The 19,793-nt window shown below is 41.6% G+C and overlaps 1 protein-coding gene across 3 annotated transcripts in view; it reads left to right on the plus strand.

The window, feature by feature from the left end:
- The window catches only part of LOC123955318 (SEC23 interacting protein), a 40,800-nt gene extending 22,907 nt beyond the window's left edge, over positions 1-17,893 (plus strand). Inside the window, exons 13-19 of one of the 3 annotated variants that reach the window (XM_046027234.1) lie at positions 2,734-2,931; positions 7,419-7,574; positions 7,980-8,082; positions 9,278-9,463; positions 10,144-10,306; positions 10,790-10,891; positions 16,738-17,893. In XM_046027234.1, coding sequence (XP_045883190.1) covers positions 2,734-2,931; positions 7,419-7,574; positions 7,980-8,082; positions 9,278-9,463; positions 10,144-10,306; positions 10,790-10,871 — 888 coding nt within the window. In that variant the 3' untranslated portion in view covers positions 10,872-10,891; positions 16,738-17,893. The remainder of the gene's footprint in view (positions 1-2,733; positions 2,932-7,418; positions 7,575-7,979; positions 8,083-9,277; positions 9,464-10,143; positions 10,307-10,789; positions 10,892-16,737) is intronic. The other 2 variants (XM_046027233.1, XM_046027235.1) reach the window with 2 other exon arrangements.
- Positions 17,894-19,793: the final 1,900 nt, after the last annotated feature.

Below are 19,793 nucleotides of genomic sequence, written 5' to 3' on the forward strand. Positions count from 1 at the left end.
TGAAGGACTCTCAGTTTTAAAACTGGTATTTGGGGATTTCCTGGTGCAAAAACCGGGTAAACCCTGGACAGGTGGATGAATCGGTCGTCCCAGTTCAACTGCTTATTAACTCCTTATTCATGAGCAATTTGCTTAACTTTTTTGATCTTGGATTTCCCTAATTTCTAAAATGTGAATGATGCTACCTTCCTTATAGGGTTGGATTAATGCATGTAAGCTTGCCTCCAATAAAGTCAGCTTATTTTCTTCGTTCTTAGTTCTCACCATCTAAAGAGATAAGAATAGCCTCACTAAAATTTCATGAAATCATAACCAAAAAAGCAAAAATTCTTAAAAATACAAAACAAAGCAACAACTAAAAAGCATGCAGAAAGAAAGAAGAGCAGTTGGGGAAAACTCGTTTCATTTAATTTTCATGTATTTATTTATTCATAGATTTTATTTATTTGAGAGAGAGAGAGCGTGAGCACAAGCAGGGTGAGTGGCAGAGACAGTGGGAGAGGGAAAAGCAGGCTCCCCACTGAGCAGGGAGCCCAATGCGGGGCTCGATCCCAGGATCCTGAGATCATGATCTGAGTTGAAGGCAGAGGCTTAACCAACTGAGCCACCCAGGTGCCCCTAATTTTCTTTCTTTCTTTTTTTTTTTTAAAGATTTTATTTATTTATTTGAGAGAGAGAATATGAGAGAGAGAGCATGAGAGGAGAGAGGTCAGCGGGAGAAGCAGACTCCCTGCAGAGCAGGGAGCCCGATGTGGGACTCGATCCCAGGACTCCAGGATCATGACCTGAGCCGAAGACAGTCCCTTAACCAACTGAGCCATCCAGGCACTCCAACGCCCCTAATTTTCATGTATTAAATTAATTTTAGAGAGATTCTCTAAGTACTTAGAAAAATTAGTTCTTAAGGTGGCTACTTTATTGTTGTAAACATGGTCTTTGTTATCTTTCCATCTTTCGAACTGCTGTAGTTCTTTTATTTGTATTATATATTTACACCTGAGTGTATATCACTTTGCATCTAACAGGACTATAAAGTCGGGACTGATTTGTTTTTTTTTTAAAAGATTATTTATTTATTTATTTATTTTACAGACAGAGATCTCAAGTAGGCAGAAAGGCAGGCAGAGAGAGAGGAGGAAGCAGGCTCCCCACTGAGCAGAGAGCCCGATGCGGGGCTCGATCCCAGGACCCTGGGATCATGACCTGAGCCGAAGGCAGAGGCTTTAACCCACTGAGTCACCGAGGCATCCTGGGACTGATTTGTTTTGATTAGCCTAAGCAGTTGAATTATTTGAGATTTAATTAATATCTCAGGTACCATGTCAATATTCAGGATTTGGAGGTGAATTGAGGGTATGTGGTCTAGTGAGGGGCAGAGATCTGACCGCAGGTGACTCATTGGTCCTGTAATAGCACTATCCATGCTGCCAGCCGGGGGAGTGGCATTTCTGGCCTGGGAAGAGGGGTGAGGGGCTGAGGAAGGTCAGAGAAGTCTCCCCCAAGTGTTGATGTTTGAAGGAGAAATAGGCCTTCCAGGGGTGGGCTTGTGTTTACCTATGGCTGAAACAGCAGTTGAGCTGGGAATAGGATAGGACAAGGGGATGGAGGCTGGTTCCACAGAGGCTCCCAGAACTTTGGTTTACTTCCTCATTTATGGAAGTACATGGATCTTAAGAAGTGCAGCATAGTAAATTTGGGGAGTTTTTGCATCTGTGTAATCACCGCCTAGAACAAGAGTTAGAACATTTCTGTCACCAGATAGTTCTCTTCTGCTCCTTTCTCGTCCGCTCCTCCCTGTTTTCCTACTACTCTGGTTTCCGTCACTGTTGAGTTTGGCCTGTTCTGCCTTTTCATGTAAGTGGGATCAGCGCCATGTGCTCTTTTGTATCTGGCTTCTTTCACTCAGCGTTTTTGAGATTGATCCAATTACTGCGTCATTTGCAGTTCATTCCTTCCTGTATCTGAGTAGTTACTCCGGGTTGTGGGACTCTGACCACAGTGTGGTCGTCTGTTTTTCCCAAAACGGGTTGGAGGAAAACTTGTCAGCGGCTCCACGCAGACATCTTGGGTGTAAACAGGTTGAATGAAGAAATTTCTCCTCAAATCCACAACTTTATAGGAAATATGTATTTCACAATTCTGTGGTACTTTAATCTGTCTAAAGTTGAGTTCATAAAGGAAAATAGTTGGCATTTTGTATTACAATTTTAAGTTCTGTAGGAAAGTAGAGTGAAGAGTGTAGTGATAGGCAGTATTGAGATTTAACTGTAGCTGTTCTGCTGGTTTTTTTTCTGAGTCTCTTATCATTTTTTTCCTTAAGAATTTTAAGTAGTAGAAGGGGCGCCTGGGTGGCTCAGTGGGTTAAGCCGCTGCCTTCGGCTCAGGTCATGATCTCGGGGTCCTGGGATCGAGCCCCGCATTGGGCTCTCTGCTCAGCGGGGAGCCTGCTTCCCTTCCTCTCTCTCTCTGCCCGCTTCTCTGCCTACTTGTGATCTCTGTCTGTCAAATAAGTAAATGAAATCTTTAAAAAAAAAAAAAAAGAATTTTAAATAGTAGAAACCATGGCATTACTTCCCTGAATATTTAGTGTGTGACTCTAAGAAGGATGTTTGTCTGACACCACTCTGCCTAGGAAATGACTGAGCATTCCTTAGCTTTGAGATAGCTTGTTCCATAGAGCTAGCCGGTGAACTTTTCCTCAGGGTTGTGTTCTGAAATGTTGCTGTTTCACAGGAACAGAAAAAAGCAGCATCAGAGAAGAAGGCAGTGATGGCCGCTTCGACAAAGGGACAAGAGGAAAATGCTCAGAGAGCTAAAGAAATGACTTCCCTCCCCTCAGACGCTAACGAGTCCAAGCGGAAACTTCCAGTTGGTGCTTATGTGTCTTCTGTGCATGTTGATTATGAGTCTTTCGAAGTTGGCACTGGACAGGTAAGCTTACAGGTTGACTGGGGCTGCACATTTTATGCTGGAGTCACATATCTTTATTATTGGGGTTGGCTTTAAATTCTTAAAATAGTCACCATTTAAGGGGGGGTGGAGAAAACATTTTCTCTCAGATTGTGTGCATCTCTCAATTAAAAACTATTTCTTTTGAAGTAAATCTATTTTTAGTTTTTCACTGCTCGTTATTTTATAACATTAGTCCCTCATAGCTACTAGCAAGAGAGTGGCAGTAATTAGAAAATCATGTGAATACAGTTGTCCCCAGTTACCTGCAGTTTGGCTTTCTGTGGTTTCCGTTACCTGGTCGTCTGTGGTTTGGAAGCAGATGATCCTCCTTCTGACGTGTGGTCAGAAGGTCAGTAGTAACTGAACGTTACTTCCCAGAGCCTGCGTCATTCACCCCTCTACATCTCATCCCATAGGCCTTCTGTCTTACATCATCACAAGAAGAAGGCCGAGTACAGTACAAGAAGACGTTTCAAGAGAGACAGACTACTTGCACATAGCTTTTATAGTATACTGTTGTAATTGTTCTGTTTATGATTGTTGTTGTTAATCTCTTACCCTGCCTAATTTATAAACTAAACATTATCGTAGGTAAGTACGGCAAAGACATAGTGTATAGAGTACGGTCTTATGTGAGGTTTCAGGCATCCACGGGGGGTCTTGGAAATTATCCCCTTGGATAAGGCGGGACTACTATATTCTTAAATTTCTTTGAGAAAAACTTGCTGCATTCACTTAACTTACATTTTTTAGTATTCACAATTCTTCCCTTGCAGAAAAATCTTTTTTTTTTTTTTTTTTTTTTTTTTTTCAGAAAAATTTCTATAAAAATTGGCCAAGGAATCGACAGTGCTACATTTCATAATACACTTTAATATACTTACATCTCAATGGCTTAGAAGTATTAAAATCTTTTTAGACATTGTTACTTTCAGTATACTTACAGTTGTGTCTGTAAGGTTCCATTATCCTAAATGAATTCATGACTGATTTAAAGAAGGCAGAAAATGGAACAGGGTGTTTGTAATAGCCTGTTCAAGCCTTTAAACACGATTCATGGATTGCATTTTAAAAATGTCTTTCTTTTTAAATACGACCAAATTTGAACATACTTTTTTTTCTTTTTAAGATTTATGTGACAGAGAGAGAGAGAGGGAGCGAGAGAGTGAGCGTGCGTGCACAAGCAGGGGAGCGGCAGGCAGAGGGAGAGGGAGAAGCAGGCTCCCATGTAGCAGGCAGCCTGAAGTGAGGCTCCATCCCAGGACCCTGGGACCTGAGCTGAAGGCAGACAGTTACTCGACTAAGCCACGCAGGTGCCCCACCTCGAACATACTTTAGCAAATGAGGGGCAGGTATTTTCTCACTTAACTCTGAAGGATCAGAGTATAGATTTGTGGAACCAGGGGTTCCATGGGATCAGGACACTCCCTGTGTGTCCCTCTCCAGGAGCTGACCTTCTCCATGAACCTGGCATCATGGGTGTCCTTGTAGGCGCATCTCCTTAAAGCTTTATGATCACAAAGGAAAAGGAGTCTCCCCTGATAGGTCCAGTTAGGAAAATGTGCTTGACCTGGTATGAGTTATAGGTTTGTTTTAGCCAATTTGTACTACCTGGGAATGGGGCCCAGGTTGTTGACTCAGCCCAAGTCACGTGCCACCTCCGTGGTGGATGGGCCAGTGTGGGCAAGTAGGGTCTGTTACCCAGAAGGTTGTGGGGCAGTGTAAACAATAGCCCGTGTGCATCTTTCTTTGCCAGAAAGCCAGGAAACTGCTAAGCAAGAGAAAACAAAAAATATCATACTCTTCGTAGCCAGAACTAACCTCTGAACTCTTTGAACAAGGCTTTCTAGACTTTTATTTAAGCATGTATTTATCTCTATGTTTTAACAAAGATGGGGAAATACTACATAAAATGTTTTACCAAAACATTATACTGCCATTTTCAAACACTATTATGAATATATATTCCTGTGTCAGTAAATATTTCTCTCATTATAATGACTGCTGTTTTACTGTTTGGATGGGTAACGATTTATTTTTTCGTTTACTCGTTACTGGGTGTATTAGTTTGTTCAGGCTGCCATGACAAAGTATTACACACGGGGTGGCTTTAAACAACAGAAATTTATTGTCTCATTTCTTAGAAGCTCAAACTCCAAGAGCGAGGTGTCAGCAGGGCCACGCTCCCTTTGAAACCTATAGCGGAAAACCCTTCTTGGCCTCTTCCAGCTTCCGGCTTTGTGGGTTTGCCAGGTGGTCCTTCCGGTTTGCCAGGTGGTCCTTGGCTCCTAGACGCAGCTCTCCAGCCCTCTGTTTTCACATGCTCCTCCCTGTGTCTGCATCGTCTTCCCTCTGTGTGTCTGTCTCTGTGACCTCATTTCCCCTTTTTCTAAGAACACCAGCGTCTTGGATTAGGGCCCACCTAAATACCTTATTTTAACTTGATTACCGCTGTAAAGATAGTGGTAATTCCAAATAAGGTCTGAGGTGCTGGTACATGTGACTTTTTTGTGAGGGACACAGGTCACCCATAATGTCGGACATGTAGGCAGTTTCAGGTTTTTCAGTCTTTTAAGTGGTCCAGTGATGAACATTTTTAAACCAATCTTCTGTGCACATTCTTTGTTATTTCCTTCAGTTAAACAAGTGGAAGTGGGATAGGTGGACCCAAGAATGTACACATGAAAATTCCGATCGTGACTTCTCCTTTTGCCCCTGACAAAGTTTGTCAGTTCGTACTGTCGGAGGCAGTTTATAAGACTGACCCCCCTCTCTCTCCTCACTAACTCTGGCGCTGTCATTCTCCTTTACAGATAGGTAGTGTTCTCACTTTTATCACTTTCTTCTGAAAAAACGACTTTTATGAAAACAGAAGATTCTTTCTTTTTAGTATTTCATTCATCTCTCTGATAACCTTGTAGGGAAAATGGCATCTCGTTGCCTTTCTGAGCATTAGACAAGTTAGATGTTTTCTCATATGTCTTCTAGGCATTTTTCTTTTGTGAAGTATTGATTTTACCTACTTTTCTCCTGAGTTTCTTTTTCCTTTTCGTATATTTAAGAATTTCTGTGTGTGAAGGATATTAGCTCTTTTTCATCTATCTTGTAATTTCCAGTTGGTAATTTTTCTCTTAACTTTCTGTTTTCTTCTTCCTTTTTTTAATCTGGAGCTGGGGGTAATGTGTAATCTTGAGAGCATGTCCTGTGTGGCCCTCATCAGTAGCAGAAACCATTGAATTTGCAAATATAAGGGCAAGCCAAGGGATGAACAGCCTAGACTTGGTTAGAAGGGGCAGCCTAGTGTAGTAGAAGGCGCATTAGATTTGGAATTCGAAGTTCTCATTCTGCCACTTACTGGTGAGTGCTCTTCGGGGAGTGACGTCATCTCTCTGAGCTTCACTGTCTTCCTCTGAGAAATGGACACGATACTCTTGCTGTAGCTCCCTTTCAGGGGGCCTCTGTCACGCGGTGGGATTATGCCGCGTCAGGCATAATTCTTCATCGTCAGGATACTCAGTGACAAAGACCTCTATCCTGCCGTTGAGCAACAAACAAAAGAGCTTTGGAAACTGTAGAGAGCCACGAACGTAGGGGCTTTCTCTTACTCTGGGCCATTGTCAGTGAGGTGAGGAGCTAAAAACAAGCTGCCAGAACAGGGGCTCTCTTGGGACAAAGCATTTTTCTACTGGAAAGAAACTTGTTTGGACAAACAAAGGTAGTTACAAGAGAAGTAACAGTTGTGGGATGCTTCAAATAGGCCAGGCTCTGTGCTGAGCACTATATGTGGATTAGGTTATTTATTTTTCAACCCCACTGTGAGTTTGGCATTGTTATCCCCATTTTGTAGATGAGGAAACAGGCGGAGGCAACAGAGGTTAAGAAACTTGCCCAAGGTCACACAGTAAGTTGTGGAGCCAGGATTCAAGCCCAAGCAGTTTGAATCTAGAATCTACAGTTGTAATGGTATTTATAATTATAATAAATACAATGTTTACTATATACTGTGTATGTTACGCTGTACAACAAGTAAAATATAGACAGAGGATGTAAGAGTCTATGAAGATTTTACCTTTTTTTTGAAGATTCTATTTATTTGACAGAGAGAGACACAGTGAGAGAGGAAACACAAGGTGGGGCAGTAGGAGAGGGAGAAGCTGGCTTCCCGCCGAGCAGGGAACCCAATGCGGGGCTGGATCCCACGACTCTGGGATCATGACCTGAGCTGAAGTCAGATGCTTAACTACTGAGCCGCCCAGGCGCCCCCAGTCTATGACGATTTTAAAGAGAAATTTTTTTGTCCCTTTAAAATAGCTGACAGTGATTGTAAGCATTACAGACCGTACCTAGAGTGGCACCATCTGTGTTAATATGCTTTTAATTAAGTGCAGTTCCAGCTTGAACTTCTGAATTTTTTATTCTGTGACCTTGGAATGGTGATCTCATACTGTTTTTTTGATTCTTTCTAGGTTTCTGTTGTTTACAACGCATTAGACTTTGAGCCAGAGATTTTCTTTGCCCTGGGATCTCCAATTGGTATGTTTCTCACAATTCGAGGAGTGGATAGGATAGATGAGAACTACAGGCTTCCTACGTGTAAAGGATTCTTCAATATTTATCATCCAGTGAGTGACTTGAACTACTCTTTATTTTGAAAAAGATGAAACACCTACATAGAAACACTTATTAGATCATCCTTATAGATTCTCAGATTCTTATTTCTTAGGAACTAACTCTCACTTTGATGTACAGCTCAACTCTTTGTCCTAACAGAGAGTAGTCTGATGCTGTCCGATAAACTTTTCTACTGGAAGCCTTCGTTCAAGGAAATAATCCTACTGCTTTGCTTGCAAAGCAGTTTTACTCACAAATTTAGAAGTGTTCTTATAATTACCAGTAGTAAGTCTTCTTTTAATTACTACTTGTGAAAAAATCAGAATCTCTGGTTTGTTGTTACCCGTTTTGTCACCCAATCAAGAACATAACTCAAGATAAAAGAACTTTTCCTAAATTTCCAATTTTCTTTGCAGCTTGATCCAGTGGCTTATAGATTAGAGCCTATGATTGTTCCAGATTTGGACCTGAAAGCGGTTCTCATCCCACATCACAAAGGCAGAAAAAGACTTCATTTAGGTAAAAAGCAAATACTATAAAAACTTGTTTCCTTTCTGTCATTTTGTAATCTATTAGTCCTAATGAATTATGTCCTTCCTGTTATTTGTAATTTAATCATGAAAACTTTAACACTAGATCCTTTTTCATAAAATTAATGTTATTTAAGTGCCTGCTGTGTTTGGAACCTGTTTATTAAATGTTCAGAAGAGCTATAAAGAAAGTTCTGAATGAGTTGCTTCTCCTTGATGACTTTCTCCTTGGTGTGGTGTTCTAATGGTTGAGTTACTTAGGAATGGGGGAAGTCAGTACCAAAGTGATGAGATGCATAGATTGATAGAATTTGGTCATAATTTCTGGGGGTAGGAAGCAGAATAACACTTGAACTAAGGACCAAGAAGAAATAAACTTGATGCTAAGTCAAATGAACTATTACTTCCTTGCTAACTATATAAACTTTTCCAATTAAAAACATCCATTAAACGTAATGGATCAGTAATAATTCCAAGTGGGGTTTATGTCTCTCTTACGCCGGTTAATGATGTATATCATCCATAGGTTTAAAGGTTTGGGTGGCAGGGTTGGGAGTGCAGTGGAGAAGAGGGGGGAAAGTGATCATATCCTTTTGTTGAAAATTGGATTTTCTTTCTTTTTTCTGTTCTTCCTTCCTTCCCTTTTTTTTGGGGGGGGGGCTTACATCGTGCTATTAAAAAATACTTAACTCTTTTGGAGTTAAAATGGGAAGTTTGATACTCATTTTTACGGTATTTGAACTCCACCTTCCCACCTTTTTTTTTCTTTTGTGGAGAGAGGAAGCTTACACATTTTGGCTGGATTAGTTTTAGTTGTTAAAAAGGACAGAATAAGGCTCTATAAAACTGTGTTTGTCAGAGAGAGAGAGATCAGAAGCAGGGGGGAGCAGCAGGTAGAAGGAGAAGCAGCAGGCTCCCTGCTGAGCAAGGAACCTGATGAGAGACTTGAACTTAGGACCCTGGGATCATGACCTGAGCCCAAGGCAGATGCTTAACTGACTAAGCCACCCAGGTGCCCCTCTATAAAACATTTTAATATATTGAGAGTTCTTGGCCGAGAAACTGTGGCGTTGAAAAGAGGACTCAGCCTGTCTGAGAAGAGTGTTCACTTTAGTTTCAGTTTTTGTGGTGCAGAATTTTATCCAGTGACTAACTGACATGACGTGTCATCTTAATCTCCTTAGAGCTGAAAGACAGTCTCTCTCGCATGGGATCTGATTTGAAACAGGGCTTCATTAGCTCCCTGAAAAGTGCTTGGCAGACGCTGAACGAGTTTGCCCGCGCTCACACCTCTTCGACTCAGCTGCAAGAAGAGCTGGAGAAAGTGGCCCATCAGATCAAAGAAGAAGAAGCAAAACAAGCAGTTGCAGGTAAGTTCGACACCTGAGAAGCATTTTCTAGTACGAATGTTATTTGTGAACACATTACTTACGAATTATTTAATGATGCTTTTCTATTCTGGTCCTTTCCGTTAAGATGTGAGAGGTTCTTTTGTAAAGGAAAATCCGTTACGGTAAACTGTACTTCACAACGCATGTCAGTTCTTTTTCTGGGTTTTTGCCTGGTGGTTGCTGGACCTTTTACTCTGCATTCTTAAGTTTTTGTTGAGATTTCTAAGGCCAGAGTGAAACATCAGAGTTGAGAGCTAAGCTTGTATTCAGGCAATTTAAAGACCCACTGTAAGAAATGATCTTCCTGACGCTGCTGTTCCCCGGAGTCCTTATATTCTAGACTGTGTCTGCGTTGTCAGATCATTGTGCCAGGATGTTTTCGACTCTTCCAGATTCTAATTGTGTTTCCTTTCTTTCTGCGATGTTCTCTCACCCCTTTTCTTCAACACTTCTGTCAGCTCGTTGGCTCTTTCTCCTCTCTCTCGGGTAACCAGCCCCTCTTCCTTCCCCTGGCTCTTTGGAGGACTGGGAAGTGAGCCTGCTAGGTCCCCAGTTGCCGCGTGTGTCAAGCGATACTCTCTTGAGCCCCGAAAGTCAGCTAAAGTCGAAGGATAATGATTAAGTGATTGACTTTGATATTGAAATGGTTTAAATTCTAGCAGAAAAGATTGTTGAAAGTCCAGATTTTTCCAAGGATGAGGACTACTTAGGAAAGGTTGGACTGCTAAACGGAGGTCGCCGAATTGACTACGTTCTTCAAGAAAAGCCAATAGAGAGTTTTAATGAATATCTTTTCGCTCTTCAGAGTCATTTATGCTATTGGTAAGTGGTTTCTTCTTTGATAATATTCGCGTGGCCTTTAGGTGCTAGCACATACGTTTTAGGGAGACTCTTTAGCTGATTTATCATTTATGGTGGAGTATTAATTACAACTGCCATATATTCAGAATCGGTATTTGCCCCCTGTAGTAGCCACAAGATGGCAGCATGTCATCTCTTTTTGACCAAAGGCCTTTGGTACTCGCACACTGATTTTGCAGGGATACCTTTCACAGAATGGGAGTGGTAGGGACTTTGAAAAGCCATCCTTTCTGATGTCCCCTCTCACCGTGGAGGATTGCACATAGCTGTTTTGTAGCTGATCGGTGTCCATCCAGCTTACACGGACAGCTTTAAGACTACACTGTCATTTGCCTCTCTTAGGTAGGGTTGACTAGAACAAAGGTTGCGTTTGCCACCTTTATGCATAGAGGTTAATTTCTACTAACGGTCTCTTAAGTGAAAATGTTCTTTTCTTTGTGATAGGGAATCTGAAGATACTGCTCTGTTGTTACTTAAAGAAATTTATCGAACAATGAACATCAGTCCAGAACAGCCCCAGCATTGATTGGACTTCTGTTTCACCGTGTGAGTCTATCTCTACTGTGTGCACACTCCGTGAATGTTTCATCCTGAAATCTTTTTTTTTTTTAAAGTAATTTCTCTATCCAACATGGGGCTGGAACTCATGAGTCGCATGCTCCACTGACTGAGCCAGCTGGGTGCCCCTCTGAGGTCTTTTTTATGGAGTTGATGTTGACTATAATTTTCTCTTTTTTCTGTTTCTTCCTAGTGTTTTTTTTTTCTTTTAAAAAAAAATCCAGAGTAGAGACATTAAAGAGGGGGAATTGGTTTGCAGGCTCTATTCCTGACATCTTATAGTTTTCTTCCTAATTCTGCATAAAATTTGACTTCTTTAATTTTCACTTTCTTTGAAAGATAATCCCAGGAATATCAGGAATTCCTTTGGTTGTAGGTAACAGAATCTAATTCACAGTATCTCAAACGAATAGAGGTTTATTTTTCTTGTGTAGCGGGAAGGGTTCATCTGCTGAATGATGTCATTGGACATTCACATTGTTGGCATCTTTATACTGCATGTTGACTCTTAATCCATAATTATGAGATGATGTCCGTAGCTCCAGACACTATGTGTACATTTAAGACATGACTAGGGGGAAAGGACACTGGCAGTTATAGCTAATCCTTTTATTTTTTATTTTATTTTATTTTAAAGATTTTATTTCTTTATTTGTCAGAGCGAGAGAGAGAGCGCACAAGCAGGGAGAGTGGCAGGCAGAGGGAAAAGCAGACTCCCCACTGAGCAGGGAGCATGATGCAGGGCTCCATCCCAGGACCCTGAGATCATGACCTGAACTGAAGGCAGACGCTCAACTGACTGAGCCACTCAGGTGCCCTGTTCCTGACACTTTTTAATTTTCAGGTAATAAGTGTTAAGTTCAGCCTCCACCTTCTTATTTTAGAGCGATAACTGCTTTCCATAGGGTTTCCTTGGATTGCCCCGTGCACATCCAATCAAATGCGCGTTCATGTCAAGACAAAGGGATCTCATTGAACTTACTGTTTTGCAACTTGATGTTTTTGATCAGCCTTGTAACTTGCACAGTTTTCCATATTAGCTTGTATCTTTTTCATTCTCTTTCATGGCTACCTAGTAATTTCTTGTGTGGCTGTATCCCATCTTATTTAGCCAGTTTCCTGTTAATGCACATTTAGATCATTTCCTAATGTATATTAGGGAGTCTTAGTCAACAGAGTAGGTAAGAGGTCTGAAAAGCCATTTTATAATCAGACTCTTGATACAGTTTTATCAGTTCTTACCATTTCTGGAATTACAGTAGTAAAATAAACCAAAGGTAATGTCAAAAACTACCCCAGTTCAGATTTTCAATTACAAAATAGTCTCTTATTTGGTCCTCGGATATTTATTACTATGTGCCAGGCACCAGTTTTCATGCAGTGAATAAGTGGAAAATAAGATAACATTCTCACCTTTAAAGAATTTATCTTCTACTGGGAGGAGATCGATAGTAAACCTGTGCTCTAATCCATAAGTAAATTTCAGATATTGATGGGTCTTGTGGAGATAAACTAGGAAGATGTTGTGGGTGGTGGGTTGCTTCTGGGGAAGGCCTTGCTGAGATGACGACATTGGAGTTGAAATTTGAAAGATGAGAGGGAGGCGGACATCCGAGGATATGAGGAGAGCGATCCAAGCAGGAGGAAGGGCAGCTGCAGAGGTCATGAGATGGGAGCAGACCTGGCACGTCTGCAGGACAGAAAGCAGGCCAGTGTGGCTGGGGGTAAGGAAGGGGAGCACAGGAGGAGAGGAGTCAGAGGTGGCAGGCCTGCTTATGAGGAAGCTGGTAAGGCCTTTGCATTCTGCTCTAAGTATAATGGAAACATGGAGGGTTTTAATGGAGGAGTGATGTGACTTGGCTTAGACTTCAGAAGGAACGCTCTGTCTGGGTGTTGGGTGGAGGGCAGACGCTGGCAAGGAGAGAGGAAGGGAGAATAATTAAGAGGCTGGTGTGGCGTTGACTAGGGCTCTAGTAGCAGGGGTGGTGAGAGATGACTGAGCGCGGATCTGTTTTGCAGGGAGGGAAGTCCAGGACTTCCAGCTAAGTTCATCGTGAGGGAGGAAGGAAGGAAGTTAAGGATGACTCTTAGGATTTTGCTGTGAGCAGCTGGGTGGATTACGGTACCTTTTCCTGAGAAGGCTTGTGGACAGAGCCTAGGTTTTTGGTGAGGTGTGAGAATGGGAATCTGTTCTGTTGTGTTAAGTCAATGGTTGATGTTCTGGAGCCGCTGGTCCGAAGCTCAGAGCTCAAGGTAATGACCTTAAAACCAATCATCAGCATATATGTGGTCATTTGAAGCCAGAAACGGGATGAGATCACCTTGAAGTATGTAGGTAGAGAAGAGGTCTGGTGGACAAGGAGGAGCCATTGAAGTGAGAGAAGATTTGGGAGCTTGTGAGCTCAGGGAAGCTGAGAAAAGATTGCTTCAAGAGAGAGTAGTTACCAGTGTCCTGTGCTGCTGAGAGAGGGGGCAAGGTCAAGAACCAAGACTTGGCCATTGGCTTGAGGCAAACGTAGGACATCATTGGTGACCTTGAGCAAAGGTGTTTTCATGTCATGGCAGAGGTAAAGTGGGTGTAGGAGAGGTAAGGGTCTGAGAGGAAAGAGTTTTGCTGTGAAGGATAATAGGAATGAGACGGGGACATTTTATGATATTAAGGTGTTTTTGTTTGCTGCTGAGAATGATCCAGTATTGGAGGGCAAAATTGGTAAGGCAGAAGTAAAAGGGGTTATTGTGGAGGGAAATACTTGAAAAGGTAATGCAGGAAGGGGCCAAGGCCACGTGAAGCGTTTAGCCTGAGGAGAGGAGCAGGGATACGTCTTTCCTGGAACAGATGAAGGAGGGGAGTGGGGCAGTGATACAGGTGAGATCTTTTCTCCTCTGGGGGAGGGTGGGCCGTAAATAAGCGAGTGCCATGTGCCAGATGGTAAAAATAGAACAGCAGGGTAAGGGAGAGAGGGAGCACACTCGGGATGGGGCAAGTTGCTATTCTAAGATGGTGAGGGACACTGTCACAGATAAGGTGTCATGGAAGCAAGTAAGCCGGGTGGGTCTCTGGGGAGAGAAGTAGATGAGTCAGGCCGTAAGAGCTGTCTCGTTGTTTGTAATGATTGTGTAGTGTCCCACTGACTGCTGCGCTGTAGTTTTTTTAGCCAATTCTTTGTTGATGGGTATTTAGGTTATTCTAATCTTTCGCTGGTATAAACAATGCTCTGGGATACGTAATATTTAATTGTTGCATTGTATTCCATTTTATAGTTCTGTTAAAGTACTTAAGTTATTTGCCATTGTTAGGTGTTTAGTTGTGTTTCCAACTTTATTATAAATCTCACATACAGTGGCATGTACCTTTTGCACAAATCTGTTTGGGATAAATTCCTACATGTCGCATTGTTGGATCTAAGCGGACTGCACATTTGTAAAGGATTGTGACTCTACACCTCTTGTTAAATTGTGTTTCAGAAAGGTTGCTTGATTTTCATGTCTGTATAAGTGCTGGTTTTCCTGTATCCTTGCCAACACTGGGTATTACCATTTTAAAAAATTTTGCTGATAAACAATTGCATTATCATTGTTTTAGTTTGTATTTCTGTCACTAGTGAAATGTAGCATTGTTGATATATTTCAGTGGCCATTTGTCTTTCTTGTCAGTTGCCTAGTCTTGGCCTTTGAGCAAAAGGTGTGGAGGTGTGGTGTAGGGTATTTTTGTTTCTGATTTATAGTTAATGATATTTTAAGATTATTAGCCCTTTGTCACTGCAGAGTTCATACTGTTCCAGTTTGAGATTTGCCTTTTATTTTTGCTTATGTTTTGGCTTTTGGGGGGTTGGGTGGGTAAAGAGCATGTTTTAAAAATAGGTGGGCCAGGGGGTGCCTGGGTGGCTCAGTTGTTAAGCATCTGCCTTCCGCTCAGGTCATGGGACCGTGCCGCATTGTGCTCCTTGCTCAGCAGGAAGCCTGCTTCTCCCTCTACCACTCCCCCTGCCTTTGTTCCCTCTCTCCCTCTGTCACAAAAAAAGAAAAGGAAAAAAAAAAAAGGTTGGCCAGTCTTTTGAGATTATCATTTCAATAATTATGGTTAATTCTTTCTTAAATGATTTTGTTTTTCAGTTAACTTCGTAGTTTAGAAGAACATAGTTTAGGAGAATAGAGGGATTTAACTTTTTTCTTAGTTTTTTTGGCTATGCCATATATTAGAATGTACCCTTTTGTCTTTGATGTTTCTATGATATGCTCTGGCTTGACATTTTTATTAAATGCCCAGTGTTTGTTTTGTTTTGGCTTTTTTTTTTAATGAGAAAATTGATTTTTAAAAAATTTTTAATTTCAGTGTAGTTAACATACAGTGTTAAATTCATTTCAAGTGTACACTGTAGTGATTCAACACTTCTAAACTTAACTCAGTGCTCATCATGGTAAGTGTACCCAGTATTTGTTTTCTAGGCTTTTGGACATCTCTTCTACTGACTTACTTATCTGCCTACCATATCTCACTGATTTCAAGTCATAGAAATGCCACATTTTATCTTTAAATTTGGATTACATCTTTAATCAGCTGTGGCCTGGATGGCAGTTGAGTTCTTCCCGAGATGGTTTGCAATTTTTTCCTGCCATTTATGGGGCTGTGGGAGCAGTACCAACCCGAGTCTTCTTAACCTAATTTCCCTGCTTGAGATACTTTGGACTTTGCTGCTAGTGTGAATTCAGACCACAACATTTGTGGGCTGGCAGGGCTGGGAGACCAGTGCAAATAGCAAGGAATATTTTTTCTCTTCTTCCCATTGTCAGAGACTTCTCTGCTATCCCTTGTAGAGGAAGGGTTATTTTTTTCTACCCCTCATTGAGGCTGTAGCTATCCAGTGTCCCCACTTTTTGAGGTGGTCCCTGTCTCCTTTCAGACTCCGTATCCTGAGCTATGTTCCTTTTCTTTGTGTGGGTACATAAAATAACAGTGCATCTTACATTTGATGGTGTCTTAAACTTCGTGAAATATGGTGTTTTAGTGATTGTAACTTGATGGATTTTACTGTCTGGCAGTGCAAGGTCTTAGTATACCGTAAGTTTTGGCATTTGTTCCAAATGAATTTTGGAATGACTTAAGTTCCCCTGACGTCTCTCTCCGCAAAACAAAGCAAAGCAAAACCCACACAATGTAGTTCTAGGATCACCTAATTCTATTAGGATTCACCTAATATGAAAAACTAAGACCTTTCATTTCACACGTTATTTGTTCATTGTTCATTGTTTTCTTTCTTCTTACACTTGGTTGTTAAATTTGGGCAGGATCTTGAGTTCCTGATACTGTTTTTTTTTTAAAGATTTTATTTATTTGACAGAGAGAGAGATCACAAGCAGGCAGAGAGGCAGGCAGAGAGACAGGGAGAAGCAGGCTCTCCGCCAAGGAGGGAGCCTGATGCTGGACTCAATCCCAGGACCCTGGATCAGACACCCAACCGACTGAGCCACCCAGGCGCCCCCTGTTGAATAATTCTTTATGTTTATCTCCTTTCATCCTTTTTAGAATTGTTCTTTAAAAAGCCTCACATGAACTTGACAGAAATTTTTTCTTTTATCTTCTATACTCTTTTTGTTCCGAAGATCTACCACACTAGTTAATCTCACTGAACACTCCCTCCCGCGCTCTGTCCCTTCGGGAGCCCCGAGGCCTTGTGTTCACAGGCTGTGTTCTTTGGAGGCAGTTAACGGTGCACGTGTGGTAAAGCTGAGCACATGATAGAATATTCTTTTGCTTCAGGAAGGAGCAACAGTGCATTAGTATATTATTACTGTAAGTTTGCAAAGTTCACCAAGGATTCTTTTTTCTTTTAAAGACTTTCTTGTTTTTCCAGAAATTACATTGCTAAGAAAACTCTCAGAGGACATTCCCAGTTTGCTCCTGTGATGGATGACGAAAAAGTGGTTCATCAACGTTTGCTCAGAAAGAATTCTCACAAGTAGGAAGTCATTTAAAAGATAACATGCAGAACAAAAGACAATGAAGAAAATCAGTACCACGGTTGGACAGTGTGGATAAGAAAGTGCAATTTTAAAAATGATGCAATTAAAAATTCCTCAGATCAGGTTAGTTGTGCGACTGTCAAAGTAATGCTCGATATCAGTGAAGAAATATTTGTGGCACGCAGACGGTTATTTCTGTTTCTTAACAACTTACTGTCAGTGGGTTATTAAACTTGCATTTTTTAAAAATTAATGTAGTATGTTCTTTTATTCAAGTATGGACTTCTTGAGAAACTGTAGTTATATGATTTTCCAGAAATTTGCGTTCTACTTTTCTACTTTAAATGTGAGTTGTAGTTCTGAGCTGCTTTACTGCGGGGTCATTTGTGTCTAAGAGGAAGTAACCAAGACCGCTTATATTCCAAGTTGAATCTGAGGTTTTTATGAAGCCTTTCAAGCTCTGGCTGAGCACACAGTGGTGGACATGAGATGCTCCTGTGGCCCCGAAGTCCTGGGACGTGCTCTCCCGGCACATGCATGTCAGCCAGCGGGGGCACGGGGGCGGGGGAGTAGACGGGAGGTTTTCCATTTTCTCATCGGAGGTAGCTGTGCAGTTGCCTCGTTGCTAAACTTTCAATTAATGTGAACCAAAGTTGAGTTTCCTGGGGTTTTTTTTTGGTTGTTCTTTTTTTTTCTTTTTTTTGCTTTGTATTAATTTCACTTAATATACCAAAGTGTTTCAGAGTATGAAATGTATTGCTTCTAGACTATAACATCTACTTCCTGAAAAGACTGTTCTGTAATATTTCACTTTGTTTTCTTATAACTTCAAATTATCCTAAATATTTTCCCAATACTACATGGGAATGCTGATTTTTCTTCCTTTGTGATGAGTAGAAACATTTTACACTGTTTATTACATAGTTCTCATGGAACATAGAATTTTTGAAAGCAACATATGATACACATTTTTTTGTGTATATATTCTAATTAGTGTGAATAAAATAGTCACTGCATTTTTAAAAAGCAGCAAATGTTTCTCGTCTTCCTTAACTATTCCTTTGCGTTCAGCGTTCGTTCACTTTTCATTGTGAGTGCCTGCTGTATGTACTTAGTTCATAGCATTTAGTCCTAATAATTGAATGAGGACAAAGCAGTTCTAGAGCGGCCCGTGATCTCGGGCAACATCTGGTCATGCCGACCACCTCCTCCTCCAGCGAGGACGCGGCACTGCTTGCCTTTCGCTGACTGGAGGTCTAGCGGCAGACCAGGCCGGAACAGTTCCACTGACTCCCTTTTGGCTGTCATGTCTCTACACCTAATATTACTGCTTTTCACCTAATTCCCACTTAACTTCCCCAAAGTGATGAAATAAAGAAAAAAGGGGGCTATTTATATATACTTAATGAAATCCAGTCTAGTTTGATTTTTCAACTTGCAGCTGGTTTCAGCAGCATCATTCAGCCGGTCTTCTGAGTATTTGTGGGCAGAGGAGGAGAAACACTTGAGCCAATGTCCAAAGAAGAAATATGTACCAGCTGGGGGTTTCAGGAATCTTGGAATTTTAACACTTGAAACATAAATTTTTGGGTGGCTCTGCCTGTGGACATGTATTTATATTACTCTTCAATTTAAAAAAAAAAAAGATTTGGGGCGCCTGGGTGGCTCAGTGGGTTAAAACCTCTGCCTTTGGCTCAGGTCATGATCCCAGGGTCCTGGGATTGAGCCCCACAGCGGGCTCTCTGCTCAGCAGGGAGTCTGCTTCCCCTTCTCTCTCTGCCTGCCTCTCTGCCTGCTTGTGATGGCTCTCTGTCAAATAAAAAAAAATCTTTAAAAAAAGATTTTATTTATGGGAAGGGAGGTGGTCAGAGGGAGATACAGAGACTCTTAAGTGGTTTCCATGCTCTGCATGGAGTCTGACTTGGGGCTCTATCCTACGACCCCAAGATCATGACCTGAGCTGAAACCAAGAGTCAGATTTTTAACTAACTGAGCCACCCAGGTGCCCTATTCTTCCATTTCTGTAAACAAAACAAAAAAGGAAAACTGTTAGGTTCCATGGGGGCAGAATCTGGCCTGGTTAGCACGCTGTTCACTTTTGGAATGGTGTTGAACCACCATGCCTAACGCAGTCTTGTCACAGAGGAAGGCACTTTCCAAATAGTCTTCTGAATAAGAGAATTTTAAGAATCAAAACCATGATCTAACACTTGGAAAAGACTGTGGAAGATCATTCAGATCTGTGGTTTAAAAACTTTTTAAAAAGAGGCAGAAGCCTTTTTTAAGTGAGAACTTTCACCAGATTCTGGAACATAATCTAGATGTGAGCATAGCTTTTGAGTCAAGCTTGACCTCTCCCTTTTCCCAGGAAGAGCTTATCCCCTCCTGCAACCTTCCACTCCAGCCCCTAACCTGGGTTAATGCTCTCACTTTCCCCAAATGGGGAAGGTCGGGTCTCTCCATGTGAAAGGGTTTCATATGCAAAGTGTGGGACAAAAAAGCATTAGTGTCTGAAGTTGGAGGCTGGAGTCCTCCCAGCACTGATGATGGTAACGTGGCTGGGTAACCTGGCGTGGAACAACTGGGAAGTACTTTCCAGCTGACAGACCCGTGTGTTTTTTGAGTCTACCAAGTAAGGGTGTTTTCTCAAAATTGTAGCATAATTATAATGAACTACACAGGTTATATTGGTTTTTGAGGTAAGTATGGTTTTTTGTTGTTATTGTTTGTTTTTAATTTATTTGTTAGAGAGAGAGAGCACAGGCAGACAGAGTAGGCAGAGGGAGAAGCAGGCTCCCTGCCGAGCAAGGAGCCTAAAGTGGGACTTGATCCGAGGACGCTGGGATCATGATCTGAGCCGAAGGCAGCCGCTTAACCAACTGAGCCACCCAAGCATCCCTGAGGTAAGTATGTTATTTGAAAGGTGTGA

The sequence above is a fragment of the Meles meles genome, chromosome 13, assembly GCF_922984935.1.
Source record: "Meles meles chromosome 13, mMelMel3.1 paternal haplotype, whole genome shotgun sequence".
Classification (NCBI taxonomy): domain Eukaryota; kingdom Metazoa; phylum Chordata; class Mammalia; order Carnivora; family Mustelidae; genus Meles; species Meles meles.